The sequence below is a fragment of the Pleurodeles waltl genome, chromosome 3_1, assembly GCF_031143425.1.
Source record: "Pleurodeles waltl isolate 20211129_DDA chromosome 3_1, aPleWal1.hap1.20221129, whole genome shotgun sequence".
In the NCBI taxonomy this organism is placed as follows: domain Eukaryota; kingdom Metazoa; phylum Chordata; class Amphibia; order Caudata; family Salamandridae; genus Pleurodeles; species Pleurodeles waltl.
In genome coordinates, this window is record NC_090440.1 from 1788807311 (window position 1) to 1788822358 (window position 15048).

At 48.5% G+C, this 15048-nt stretch overlaps 1 protein-coding gene across 5 annotated transcripts in view; it reads left to right on the top strand.

Moving 5' to 3' along the window:
* HECW2 (HECT, C2 and WW domain containing E3 ubiquitin protein ligase 2) overlaps positions 1-15048 on the top strand; it is a 1462881-nt gene that overhangs the window by 1273503 nt on the left and 174330 nt on the right. For all 5 annotated transcript variants that reach the window (XM_069225854.1, XM_069225856.1, XM_069225859.1 and 2 more), the window contains 2 exons: positions 10893-10989; positions 14949-15032. In XM_069225854.1, the coding sequence (XP_069081955.1) occupies positions 10893-10989; positions 14949-15032 (181 nt within the window). The remainder of the gene's footprint in view (positions 1-10892; positions 10990-14948; positions 15033-15048) is intronic.

Consider the following 15048-nt stretch of genomic DNA (forward strand, 5'->3'; position numbering starts at 1 on the left):
ATTTGGCTAAAAAAACACATGTTCCTCAAATTTCTGTGGCAGAAAGTTCTGGAATCTGAGAGGAGTCACAAATTTCCTTCCACCCAGCGTTCCCTTAAGTCTCCCGATAAAAATGATATCTCACTTGTGTGGGTAGGCCTAGCGCCCGCGACAGGAAACGCCCCAAAGCGCAACGTGGACACATCCAATTTTTTTAAAGAAAACAGAGGTGTTTTTTGCAAAGTGCCTACCTGTAGATTTTGGCCTCTAGCTCAGCCGGCACCTAGGGAAACCTACCAAACCTGTGCATTTCCGAAAACTAGAGACCTAGGGGAATCCGAGATGGGGTGACTTGTGGGGCTCTGACCAGGTTCTGTTACCCAGAATCCTTTGCAAACCTTAAAATTTGGCTAAAAAAACACATGTTCCTCACATTTCTGTGGCGGAAAGTTCTGGAATCTGAGAGGAGCTACAAATTTCCTTCCACCCAGCGTTCCCCCAAGTCTCCCGATAAAAATGATACCTCACTTGTGTGGGTAGGCCTAGCGCCCGCGACAGGAAACGGCCCCAAAACACAATGTGGACACATCACATTTTTTCATAGAAAACAGTGCCTACCTGTGGATTTTGGCCTCTAGCTCAGCTGGCACCTAGGGAAACCTACCAAACCTGTGCATTTCTGAAAACTAGAGACCTAGGGGAATCCGAGATGGGGTGACTTGTGGGGCTCTGACCAGGTTCTGTTACCCAGAATCCTTTGCAAACCTTAAAATTTGGCAAAAAAAACACATGTTCCTCACATTTCTGTGGCAGAAAGTTCTGGAATCTGAGAGGAGCCACAAATTTCCTTCCACCCAGCGTTCCCCCAAGTCTCTCGATAAAAATGATACCTCACTTGTGTGGGTAGGCCTAGCGCCCGCGACAGGAAACGGCCCCAAAACACACTGTGGACACATTACATTTTTTCATAGAAAACAGTGCCTACCTGTGGATTTTGGCCTCTAGCTCAGCTGGCACCTAGGGAAACCTACCAAACCTGTGCATTTCTGAAAACTAGAGACCTAGGGGAATCCAAGATGGGGTGACTTGTGGGGCTCGGACCAGGTTCTGTTACCCAGAATCCTTTGCAAACCTCAAAATTTGGCTAAAAAAACACATGTTCCTCACATTTCTGTGGCAGAAAGGTCTGGAATCTGAGAGGCGCCACAAATTTCCTTCCACCCAGCGTTCCCCCAAGTCTCCCGATAAAAATGATACCTCACTTGTGTGGGTAGGCCTTGTGCCCGTGACAGGAAACGCCCCAAAGCGCAACGTGGACACATCCAACTTTTTTAAAGAAAACAGAGGTGTTTTTTGCGAAGTGCCTACCTCTAGATTTTGGCCTCTAGCTCAGCCGGCACCTAGGGAAACCTACCAAACCTGTGCATTTCTGAAAACTAGAGACCTAGGGGAATCCAAGATGGGGTGACTTGTGGGGCTCGGACCAGGTTCTGTTACCCAAAATCCTTTGCAAACCTCAAAATTTGGCTAAAAAAACACATGTTCCTCACATTTCTGTGGCAGAAAGTTCTGGAATCTGAGAGGAGCCACAAATTTCCTTCCACCCAGCGTTTCCCCAAGTCTCCCGATAAAAATGATACCTCACTTGTGTGGGTAGGCCTAGCGCCCGCGACAGGAAACGCCCCAAAGCGCAACGTGGACACATCCAATTTTTTTAAAGAAAACAGAGGTGTTTTTTGCGAAGTGCTACCTGTAGATTTTGGCCTCTAGCTCAGCCGGCACCTAGGGAAACCTACCAAACCTGTGCATTTCTGAAAACTAGAGACCTAGGGGAATCCAAGATGGGGTGACTTGTGGGGCTCGGACCAAGGGCCAGATGTAGCAAACCGTTTGCGAGTCGCAAACGGCGAAAATCACCGTTTGCGAGTCGCAAACGTGGGTTTGCCATGCAGAAATGCATATTGCGAGTCGTTACTGACTCGCAATATGCATTTCCGACTCGCAAATAGGAAGGGGTGTTCCCTTCCTATTTGCGAGTCGCTGTGGGATGCAATACCATTTGCGACCGCGTACGCGGTCGCAAATGGCATCGCAGTTACCATCCACTTCAAGTGGATGGTAACCCACTCGCAAATTGGAAGTGGTCCCCATGGGACCCCTTCCAGTTTGTGACTGGACCTAAAAATATTTTTTTTATGGCAGGGAGTGGTCCAAGGGACCACTCCCTGCCCTGAAAAAATACCGAAACTAAAGGTTTCGGATTTTTTTTAAGTGCAGCTCGTTTTCCAGTAAGGAAAACGGGTTACACTTAAAAAAAAAAAAACAGCTTTATTGAAAAGCAGGTCACGAACATGGAGGTCTGCTGATGTCAGCAGGCCTCCATGTTAGCGAGTGCCTATACTCGCAATGGGGCCGCAAATTGCGACCCACCTCATGAATATTGATGAGGTGGGTCATTGCGACCCCATTGCAAGTCGCAGTCGGTGTCTGAGACACCGTACTGCATAGCAAATTGCGACTTGCAATTTGCGAGTCGGATGGACTCGCAAATTGCAAGTCGCAATTTTGCATTTTGCTACATCTGGCCCCAGGTTCTGTTACCCAGAATCCTTTGCAAACCTCAAAATTTGGCTAAAAAAACACATGTTCCTCACATTTCTGTGGCAGAAAGTTCTGGAATCTGAGAGGAGCCACAAATTTCTTTCCACCCAGCGTTCCCCCAAGTCTCCCGATAAAAATGATACCTCACTTGTGTGGGTAGGCCTAGGGCCCGCGACAGGAAACGCCCCAAAGCGCAACGTGGACACATCCAATTTTTTGAAAGAAAACAGAGGTGTTTTTTGCGAAGTGCTTCCTGTAGATTTTGGCCTCTAGCTCAGCCGGCACCTAGGGAAACCTACCAAACCTGTGCATTTCTGAAAACTAGAGACCTAGGGGAATCCAAGATGGGGTGACTTGTGGGGCTCGGACCAGGTTCTGTTACCCAGAATCCTTTGCAAACCTCAAAATTTGGCTAAAAAAACACATGTTCCTCAAATTTCTGTGGCAGAAAGTTCTGGCATCTGAGAGGAGCCACAAATTTCCTTCCACCCAGCGTTCCCCTAAGTCTCCCGATAAAAATGATATCTCACTTGTGTGGGTAGGCCTAGCGCCCGCGACAGGAAACGCCCCAAAGCGCAACGTGGACACATCCAATTTTTTGAAAGAAAACAGAGGTGTTTTTTGCAAAGTGCCTACCTGTAGATTTTGGCCTCTAGCTCAGCCGGCACCTAGGGAAACCTACCAAACCTGTGCATTTCTGAAAACTAGAGACCTAGGGGAATCCGAGATGGGGTGACTTGTGGGGCTATGACCAGGTTCTGTTACCCAGAATCCTTTGCAAACCTCAAAATTTGGCTAAAAAAACACATGTTCCTCACATTTCTGTGGCAGAAAGTTCTGGAATCTGAGAGGAGCCACGAATTTCCTTCCACCCAGCGTTCCCCCAAGTCTCCCGATAAAAATGATACCTCACTTGTGTGGGTAGGCCTAGCGCCCGCGACAGGAAACAGCCCCAAAACACAATGTGGACACATCACATTTTTTCATAGAAAACAGTGCCTACCTGTGGATTTTGGCCTCTAGCTCAGCTGGCACCTATGGAAACCTACCAATCCTGTGCATTTTTTAAAACTAGAGACCTAGGGGAATCCAAGATGGGGTGACTTGTGGGGCTCTGACCAGGTTCTGTTACCCAGAATCCTTTGCAAACCTCAAAATGTGGCTAAAGAAACAAATTTTCCTCACATTTCTGTGGCAGAAAGTTCTGGAATCTGAGAGGAGCCACAAATTTCCTTCCACACAGCATTCCCCCAAGTCTCCCGGTAAAAATGATACCTTACTTGTGTGGGTGGGCCAGGTGCCTGCAACAGAATAAGGCCCAGAACTTGTAGAGATAGAGGGGATAGCACAGCGAGTTTATAAGGACATATTCTTTTATACATCTTTAGACTGACTCTGCTTTGGGGACCCACATAAGTGAGGTGTCATTTTACTTGGGAGACTGAGGGGAACACTGGGGATTAGGAATTTTGTGCTGGAGCGGTGATCGTACAAACAAAACTCAGGAAAATATGCTTTTGTAAGCAAATTTTGCGGTTTGCAGAGGCGTCTGGGTAAGAAAATGTTGGGGGATCCACGCAAGCCACATCTCCCTGCACTCCTTGGGGTGTCTAGTTTTAAAAAATGTCTGGGTTTGGTAGGTTTCCCTAGATGAAGGCCACACCCAGGACCAAAAACACAGGTGGCCCCTCCCCCCCAAACACAGGTAGTTTTGTAATATATCATTTTGATGTGTCCACATACGTCTGTGATGTGCCAAACACTAAAATTGTGAAAAGAAACGCACTTAGGTTATGTGAAAAAGACCCCTCACCCACCAACCAAGTTGGTGGCATGCTTCATCATCGGGGTCCCACCTGAGACACCTAGCGTGTCTCAAGTGTGCTGCGATGCCTGATTACAGCGGAGCAGGTTTTGTCATTTGTACCACACATACTGGTTGGATTTGGCACGGGGGTGAGTGATGGTTCAGTAGATCAAATTTTATTAACAAGAGATTTCACAAAAGTGAAATGCACTGGTAATAACTGAAAGGCCAAAAAACTGAACCAATGACTCACAGCTCGTGAGCTGTAAAGCCACGACAAGGCACCAACCGCTTTACAGTCCATTCACACACCTTTCATACATGACATGCACAAGACCATTCACGCCGCCAGCCACGGGCCCAGCACATTACAAGACTCGCATCCACAGACAGCGCCAGTCAAGGGCCCATCACTTTCATACGCCCACATGCCTGATACAGCAATCACACCAGCTGATGAGTGTGTGAACTGGCGTTTGGCTGGCACTGCCAGCCAAGCGCCACCCCACCCACACCACCAGCCAAGCGCCACCCCACACACACCGCCAGCCAAGCGCCACCCCACCCACCCACACCGCCAGCCAAGCGCCACTCCACCCACCCACACCGCCAGCCAAGCGCCACCCCACCCACACCGCCAGCCAAGCACCACCCCACGCACACCGCCAGCCAAGCGCCACCCTACACATACCATCCCTTTTTTTTTGTTTTTAAACAACAAAGAAACCACTAATCATAAATTAGTACAAAACTACAAACACAAAAGCTCTAACTGAATACATGACTAATGCCAACCGTGAAACCGAACATATAAAAATATAAAACAGCAGTTTACGCTCACGGAATTTCACAATAATTCTTCTGTGTGTGGTAGCTCCTGAAACAGCCACCCACACACAGCCCCGGCTTTGAAGGACAATCAGGGCAGTACATCCTAGTCTCCTTCCTGATACCTCTTCGAGCACAGACTCTACATCTCTTAGCAGGAAAGTTTTTTTTGGCCGTGGGAGGAATGTGCTCAGCAAAGTGACGATCTTTCAATATAGCTACATCCTCCACCACTTCTTCTCTAGGAACTCTTGCCTGTTCCAGCACTACAAGGCTAGCTATGATAGACTCCTGAAATTTCACAAATGTCATCCTTGACTCTGGAGAACTATCCTTGAACACAACAAAAGCATTAAAAGTTGCCAAGTGGAACAAGTGAACCGCTAATTTCTTATACCACACATAAGACTTACGAGCAGCAGTGTAAGGTTCTAACCTCTGATCTACTCTATCAACACCACCCATGTGCTTATTATAGTCTAAGATGCACACAGGTTTGCGCACTTGGGCAACCTGACCCCAAACAGCCACAGGTGAAGTACTCTCATCATGGATGGTGCTTAGCATGTATACATCCCTCTTGTCTACAAATTTCAGAGCTAGCAGCTCATCATTCCGCAAGGCACTGCCCCTTCTCAAGTTTTTTACAGACAAGCTCTTTTGGATAGCCTTTCCGATTAGAGCGGATTGTGCCACAAGCAACAGTGTCCACTATGAACAACTCCTTGAACAACCGAACTCCAGTGTAGAAGTTATCTACTTATAAATGGTGACCTTTGTTAAACAGTCGTCTACCAAGTTCCCACACAATTTTCTCACTAACTCCAAAAGTGGGTGGACAACCAGGGGGGTCAATATTGGAATCTCTACCAGTGTAGACCCGGAAATTATAAACATATCCTGTACTACTTTCTGACAGCACATACAATTTAATTCCATACCGTGCCCTCTTGCTAGGAATGTACTGCCTAAAAACCAAACAACCCTTGAACAGGACCAAAGACTCATCTACAGATATTTCTTTCCCTGGAACATAGATCTCTGAAAACCGATCTACCAAATGATCAAGGACAGGTCTAATCTTAAAAAGAAGGTCAGAATCAGGATGATCTCGTGGCAAGGCTAAAGCATTATCTACAAAATGCAACATCCGAAGAAGAAGCTCATACCGGTTACGACTCATGATGGCAGGAAATGTAGCAGTTGCCATCAAGGGACTAGTAGACCAATATGAAGACAGCGATGGCTTCCTTATCAGCCCCATCAAAAAAGTTAAACCCAAGAACTTTTTCAACTCTTCCAGATTTGTGGGAATCCACCGGCTAGCTCTAGAGTGTGGCCTAAGTCTGGCAGCGTTGTCCCTCAAAAACTGCTCTGAATACAAATTAGTCTGCTCAACAATCTCTTCCAAAAATATATCATCCATAAACAACTCAAAAAAGTTGACGGGCAAAAAGTTTTCCGTATTAACTCGACACCCTGGAAAACCAGTAAACGCAGGCAACTGTGGCTGCTCCATGTTTGGTGCAACCCATGTGTCAGGTCTTCCAATGGGAAGCCTTTCAGCCGCTGGCTCCTGCACCATTGGCACATCACTGTCCTCCTCTAAAACAGGCCCTTCATCAGCACTGAGAGTGGCTACATCATCAGATGATTCATCTCTGACAGAAAATTCACTTCCAGAATCCTGCACTTCCCCCTCTCCCTCAGATGCAGAGTCAGTCTCATATTCATGGTCAGAAGATGACTCAAAAAGCACACTAACAACCTGCTGAGCGGTCATCCTACGGCTAGCCATGATCCTTCCTACAAAAATTAACTGGACAAATACACCACCAACAACCAGCACTGTGTAAGATAAGTAACAAAGTATAGCTTTATCACTAAGAGTTATAAACTCAAAAACTATACTGCTCACTTTCCTGAAAAAGCTTGACTCACCAGCAACTACTCTGCACAGCCACAGCAATCACCAACGATATCCCACTAAAAAGAGGAAAAAAAAAGCAAATTAGACATAAGACAACACAATAATCATTGTGCATAAATCTAAGGACAATTTCACACACAATCCTGCATTCAGTACACCACCTACAAACATGTCATTCATGCATGGCAACAATACTCACCTGGAGTAAATTTATTTACTTACCTAAAACATGCAACTACGCAAACCGCAGGACAACTACTGCCAAAACTGCAACAAGCCACAGCAAAGTCAGCAAAAGCTTTGAACTAGAACAAAAAGGAGAAAAACTGTTATTATCATAAAAGCAAATACTTTGCCAGTTGACAAACACTCCGCCACTAACCATTTTTTAATTTTACCTTGTGTCTAGTGTTCTCTGCTTGGGGGAAGATGGGCCTAAAAAAAAATAGGCCAATCTACCCCCAAGGGGGGGGGGGGGGGGGGGGGGCAGAAATCGCCCAGATTACATTGCACCCTTTGGGGGGGCGACCCTTGCCCAAGGGGCCACACCCCCACACAAAGCACACACACACACACACATATAGGGGGTCATTCCGACCCCGGCGGGCGGCGGAAGCCGCCCGCCTGGCGGGAACCGCCAAAAGACCGTACCGCGGTCAAATGACCGCAGCGGTCATTCTGACTTTCCCGCTGGGCCGGCGGGCGACCGCCAGAAGGCCGCCCGCCGGTCCAGCGGGAAAGCCCCTTCAACAATGAAGCCGGCTCCGAATGGAGCCGGCAGAGTTGAAGTGGTGCGACGGGTGCAGTGGCACCCGTCGCGATTTTCAGTGTCTGCTTTGCAGACACTGAAAATCATTATGGGCCCCCTGCACTGCCCATGCACTGCCCATGCCACAACACCCGTTCCCGCCATCCTGTTCCTGGCGGTATTTACCGCCAGGACCAGGATGGCGGGAAGGGGGTCGGAATCCCCATGGCGGTGCTGCAAGCAGCGCCGCCATGGCGGATTCCTTGGGCCAGGGGTAAACCGGCGGGAAACCGCCGGTTGCCCTTTTCTGACCGCGGCTTTACCGCCGCGGTCAGAATGGCCCAGGAAGCACCGCCAGCCTGTTGGCGGTGCTTCCGCGGTCCCCGGCCCTGGCGGTCATGGACCGCCAGGGTCGAAATGACCCCCATAGTATCCCTGGCGCTATGGGGATTCTGCCCCCCTTGCGGACAGAAAGGCCTAAAACCAGAACTGCCCAATAATACATATGGGCCCCTGGGGGCGACCCTTGCCCAAGGGGCCGCCCCCCAACACAAATAAAAAAAAACAACAATAAAATCCCTGGTGTCTAGTGGCTTTCTGCCCCCCTTGGGGGCAGATTGGCCTAAAAATAAGGCCAATCTGCCCCCAAGGGGGGCAGAAACGACGATAAATACATTGCCCCCCCAGGGGGAGCGACCCTTGCCCAAGGGGCCAACCCCCAACACAAAGCACACATACAAAACATAATATTTCTGGCGCTATTGGGATTCTGCCCCCCTTGGGGGCAGAAAGGCCTAAAAAAAATAGGCCTATCTGCCCCCAATGGGGGCAGAACTGCCCAAATATACATGTGGGCCCCTGGGGGCGACCCTTGCCCAAGGGGCCGCCCCCAACACAAAAAATAAAAACCAACAATAAAATCCCTGGTGTCTAGTGGCTTTCTGCCCCCCTTGGGGGCAGATCGGCCTAAAAATAGGGCCAATCTGTCCCCAGGGGGGGCAGAAACGACGAAAAATACATTTGCCCCCAAAGGGGAGCGACCCTTGCCCAAGGGGTCGCTCCCCCACACAATAAAAAAGCACACACACACACATACACAAATCCCTGGTGTCTAGTGGGCATTCCTGCTGCCCGATCGCATCGCGATCGGGCAGTAGGAATGCTCAAAGAGACATCGAGGGAAAGGAAAACCCTTTCCTTTCCCTCGATGCCTCTTTCAGAGCATCCCCCCCCCCGCACGAAGGTGAAAAACTCACCTTCTCCCTTAGACGCGCTGGAAGCAAATGGCTTCCAGCGCGTCTTTCCCCCTTTCCATGAAATCAGCGCGGTGGGTGGGGGGGGTGAAAGGGGAAGGGATTCTCCTTTCAGCCCTGGCCTGGGGGGTTGGGGGGGTGGCCCTCGGGGGAAGCGCTTGCGCTTCCCCCGACTGCCAGTCCCAGGACGTAATGGTTACGTCCATGGCGCCACACGGGCGCTGCCATGGACGTAACCATTACGTCCGTGGCGGGGAAGGGGTTAAAGGGAAGCGCCTGCAGGTGTTTGCACTGGAGGCAGGGCAGCCAGCAAGGAACGCTGGTCCTGGTAGTCTGGCCCCACTCATGCCCCACTGTCAGCTTCACTCGGGCGCCTTTTGGCATCTGCACTGGGGGGAAAGCCAGCTGGTCCTGGTAGTCTGGTCTCACTTGGCCCCCGCTGCCAGCTTCACTTATCATGCACTGTGGGAGTACACAAATGTTGTTAAAGGCAAGTGTTTCTGGGTGTCTGCACTGGGGGAAGGCCAGCTGGAAAAGGAATGGTGGTCCTGGTAGTCTGACCCCACTCAGGCCTCGCTGTCAGCTTCACTCTTCCCGTGCTGCAGACTCTGGGTGTCTTCACTGGGGCCAGGCCAGCTCGGAAAGAACGCTGGTCCTGGTATTCTGGCCACATTCGGGCCTGCTGTCGACTTCACTCTTCCCATGCTGCAGGAGTATTCAAATGTTTTTGAAGGCAGGTGCTTCCGGGTGACTGCACTGGGGACAGGCGAGCTTGCAAGGAACGCTGGTCCTGGTAGTCCAGCCCCACTCGGGCACCTCTGTCAGCTTCACTCAGGTGTCTCTGGGCGTCCGCACTGGGGGCATGCCAGCTGGCACGGAACGCTGGTCCTGGTAGTCCGGCCCCAATCACGCCCTGCTGTTAGCTTCACTCAAACGTCTCTGGGCATCTGCACTAGGGGCAGACCAGCTGGCAAGGAACGATGGTCCTGGTAGTCCGGCCCCACTCGGGCACCTCTGTCAGCTTCACTCTTCCAACGCTGCGGAAGCACCCAAATTATTTTAAAGGTAAACGCCTTCAGGCGTCTGCACCTGGGGCAAGCCAGCTTGCAAGGAATGCTGGTCCTGGTAGTCCGGTCCCACATGGGCCTGCTGTCAGTTTCACTCTTCAAATAATAGTCTTTCAAGTGAAAAAATGTATGCTTCAATCAGGGCTCGTTATATTAGCTTAGGATAACATACACCATGGAAAATTGCAAACCTTATTAAAGGAAAGTAATGACTTAATATTACTTGAAAAACTAACAAACTTTGCTGTCCTCCGAAAAGCAGCATTTAACTTGTCCTTTACAGAGCTGCAGCTCTCAGCTCACACGTATCCCACTGAGAGTACATAAACGATTAAGTGGACATTTGTTAAATAGCTGAAGGCACTAAATTTAATATTATAATGCTATTGTTCTTGAATCATTTTACCATGTGCGTAACGTCAATTGATCATAATCCGATCGTACTCATAAACTTGATAGACCTCCTATTTATCGCACAGGGAATGTTCTTGGTGATATATCTGGTGTAAATATTTTAAGGCTAAAAGTAGTGTCTAGCAACCTAAAGTGGCCTTCGGGAGAGGATGAATGTGCTTGTACATGTGCATGCTGATTGTTATAACAGATTGTGCTAACCATAACGTATTCTTACGTGTACACAGAAAAAGTAATTTTCAATACAATGTGTTCCTGTTTTCAGCGTACAATGATAAGATTGTTGCCTTCTTGCGTCAGCCAAACATCTTTGAAATTTTGCAAGAGCGCCAGCCAGATCTGAGCCGGAACCATTCACTCAGGTAACAACTGCTACACTAAACTCAAAAACCGTTTAGTCACATTTTCATTTCAAAGTACTCTCTCATGGTAACCAGTACTTTGATACAATAGGTTTCATCCAACCAAAAAGTCCCAACTGCATAGTTTAGTTAGGCTGCGTGATTTCTTCTGAGTTGCATCACATCTGCTTAATTTAACCTTACGATTTTGTCTTGTGTGCCTTTCACTGCTGTGTCTTTAGAATAACGCTATGGCCTTTTGGCCATGGACAGGACCTTCAGCCATAGCCAGGCAGAAGGGTCTGTCACTAGTTCAGTGACTGGAACTCTTTCTCATTGCAAGCAAAGCTCACATATTTTGGAGGTCTGGTTGAGGCATCACTCCCACCAGGCTAAATCTTCTTTCTCATGAAGTGGGCTAGCAGCTTATCTTCGGATGCCAGTGTAGAAAGCACTCCATGAGCAGCGTGGCTTCTAGAAGCCACAGTAAACTATCCTGCTACAGGAGGTACCTTCTTAAAGACTCTTTGTGTGATGAGCGAAGGAACTCTGCACACAACACCTCTGCTTCTGAAGAACCAGCTTCCCTTGCCACAGAGTGATACTCAATTGCATGTTCCTCTCCGACTACCTAAGTCAAACCCCAGCACTGTGTTGGTGCCTGGGGGCCCTAAAGAAAATTTAGAAAGACCAAAGCCATGGTATTTGGAGGGGAAGTGTAACCACTCTCAGCATTCAGTGTTGGAAAGACCAACGCTAACAAAGGGCCTGATTTGTGACGGATATCCTGTCCGCCGAAATCTAAATTCCATAAGCTATAATGGGATTTAGATTTCAGCGGATGGGATATCTGTCACCATTGTGACGAAGTAACCTGCCCGCCAAGTTCTAATCAGGCCCTAAATCTGATTAAATCTATAGGTAGAAGAACAGGTAGCATTCCACCCCCACCACTCGATCCACCACATTACCCATCTGTGGATACCATGTAGCAGACGCTCATTGCTGGAAAATGAGCAGAGCAGCAGTAGTAGCAGCAGAGAACTGCACGGCTCCAGTTTGTGCTGTTTCACACCCTCACATAGCAAGTTGCTGAACCTCGTGCTTCAGTTTTACTCGAAAGGCTAATAATTTTGACTTACCCTCACATATCGCTGAAGAGCAAATTCTCAGCTTCCACGTTACTCATTATCCTCTGTAATCAGGATATATTTAAAGAATTCATTACAGTGCTAGCAGAGATAATATCCAAATTCTGTAGTCCAGAAATGCTCACCGGACGTGCTCTATTAAGTGGTGTTATGCAGGGGACCCTGAGGACTATAGCCTTGTAGAAGAACCTTTGCTTGTGCCACATTGGCAGTATGTCCACTCTGTGATTCACAAGGCAGCGCCAAACGGGGGCCCAATGGGGGGTTTAAAATGATCCCTGCCTCCTCCTCCCAAAAATTGTCAGCCAATCCCCCTAGTAAGTAAACGAAGGCCTGCCTTAAACTCGTATTCATGATACTTTTACACCTAGGTTTGCTCTTGTTCATAAGGTGCCTTCAGTAAACTTGTGGCCCAACCACACAGTCAGCACGTGCTTGCTGCTATGGTCCTTCGTTCACAATCACTATGGCACACCTGTACGAGTACCCTGGAACCCATATTCAGCCCATAGATATGAGTGGAACAGTGCAAGGGACAAACCTGGTTTAGATTTGTGGGCAGCCCTGATTTCAGATTCATCCAGCAACTGCCCAACTCCACTCGAGATGTCACCTCTGTGACATCCAGATATACCTCCCTCCTCTTCCCTTCAGTGTAGACAACCCAGGACATATCTATGGAGCTCCCGTTGTGGTTAGCTGGAGTTATAGATTTTCAAGGGGGCTCAGCTTTTGGCTTGGCCTTTGGCGGTCATTAACACACACACATACACACACTTATTATAACTACATGTTGTTCAGAGAGTACTTCATCTTGATATAATCTGAAACTCTGAAGCACCAGCCAAACTGGTGGACCGCAGACCAGGTCCAGGACTACGGGTTGATGCCACCCCTCAGCACTGAGCAGAGTAGAATCTCCAATCCAGAGGAGGAGGCCCTGCTGCTATGACTTGCCTGCTCGAAGAGGTGCTGTATGTGTGGAGTGAAAAATGAGCATCCATTGATTTCAGTGACTAAAGTAAGGTCCAGATGCTGTTAGAATTTTTCTTAGGCTAAGAGACAATCAAGACTGTATCTGGAGCTAGACATTGCTTGGATGTCTTCCTACACTAAGGCTGTTTTGACCCCATAGCTTTGCTAACGCTGGTTTACCTGGTCACTGTATGTTTTCTTTCTCTCTCAAATAATTTTTCTACGTCCGCAAGGAGAGTACACATTATCCTATTTTGAAGTTAGAAATGTTTTAAGGTATGAAAATAGCTAAAGAAATACTAGTTAAGATTTGAATCTTCATTCAGCATCTGCATATTTCCGAACTTTGGCAGATTAAATCCATTAAGCTTTGTGTTATGAAAGTACTATTTATTTCTGTGTCAATCTCTGCTCGGTTTCAAATGGGAAACACTTTTTCTTGTTTCTTGTAAAATCCCTGAATGGCATTAATATTGAAACTGAGTATAGAGAAATCACAGATAAAAGCTGACTTGTTCAGAGGGCGGCACTGATTAATTCACTAAACTGGATTCCAGGGAAAGGACTGAGGAGAGACAAGCGGGAAGTAGTACGCCACCGGAAAGTAGTGTATGGAAAAAGGGTTTCACGGGAGATGTAATGCAAGTCAAGACTGTTTGCCGTCTTAAACAGGGCACTTCGTTTCTTAGGGCAGGTGTATCCAACAGAGGTTGTAAGAGGGCCAGATACATGCCAGAATTTCAAGAAACCACATAAACTTACATGTACGTACAATGAATCCAAAAAGAGCTTGTTTACTTAGTGGTTAGTCTGAAATCTGGCACAGATCCAGCCCTGGTAGACATATGTTGGACACCCCTCTTCTAAGGCCCTGCATAAAGAGGTTAACTCGCGGGTGCTGCCTCACATACTGAAGACCATGTTCGATTGTAATTCATCAATTTGTAGGTTAATCTGTATTCGCGAAGGCCAAACACGCTGCCCTTCTGGTGTTGCGTAGTATTTTGAAAATTGTACTCCGTGAAACAAAATACGTATTCACGAGCAGACTCAGCAGGCGGTGGGTGTTGTATGTGACTCTTACACGTGAGCATTTCAAGTGTGTAATAGCAAACCCTTTCACGTGTCCAAGCCCACTGATCGATTTCTGCTGCGGGGATTTCGAGACCTGTGGAAAAACGCCTTGAACTCCTCACTGGGCCTGAAGAACTACAAAATGCTGCACAACCAGCTAAATCCCTAGCATACATGTCAACACGCCACCTTTTATCTGTTTCAGAGTACTTTTGAGACACTGCACTCAACGTTTTTTGCACATACACAAATCCCCCCAAACACACACCCGTCCCTCAGACACTGGTGGCGTGTTTCCTTTCTGCATGCGGCCGGCTGGCCGCGTGGCGCCGCAGCTCCGCGAGCTTGAAGAAAGGGGCTTCAGCTGAGTGGCGCGTGCCGCAGCTGGCAGCGACTGAAGGGCACGTGCGCCCTGAGCAGCTCACGTTTGGAATAGCTATGTCTTCCCGCAGGGCCAGTGCTGGGCTGCTTGGCATGCAGGGCCACGGCTGCCTCGAACTTAAGGCACTCGTTTCCATTGGCTTTACGGCTGCTCCACCTGAGGCAGCCGGGTATGAATGAAGCTGCATCAGGAGAAGCGTTCACTAGAACAGATGAGATGTCCTGCCTTCTAAACTGCAGAGGCGCCAGCCCCTCACCTGGGCTCGGCTTGGGGGCACGACCACAGGGGCATGCCTCTGAGCTGCGTTTCATCTACCCGCTGGCGTTCGCTCTTGCCCTCCTGTACATCTGCGCATTGCTTCTCAAAGACATTCTGGAACTATTTATTTCCCCCAACAGGGAGAAGATCCAGTTTATCCGGTCGGAGGGGACGTCAGGCTTGGTGCGTCTGTCGGGCGACGCGGACCTCGTGATGCTGTTAAGGTAGGTGCGCTCTGCT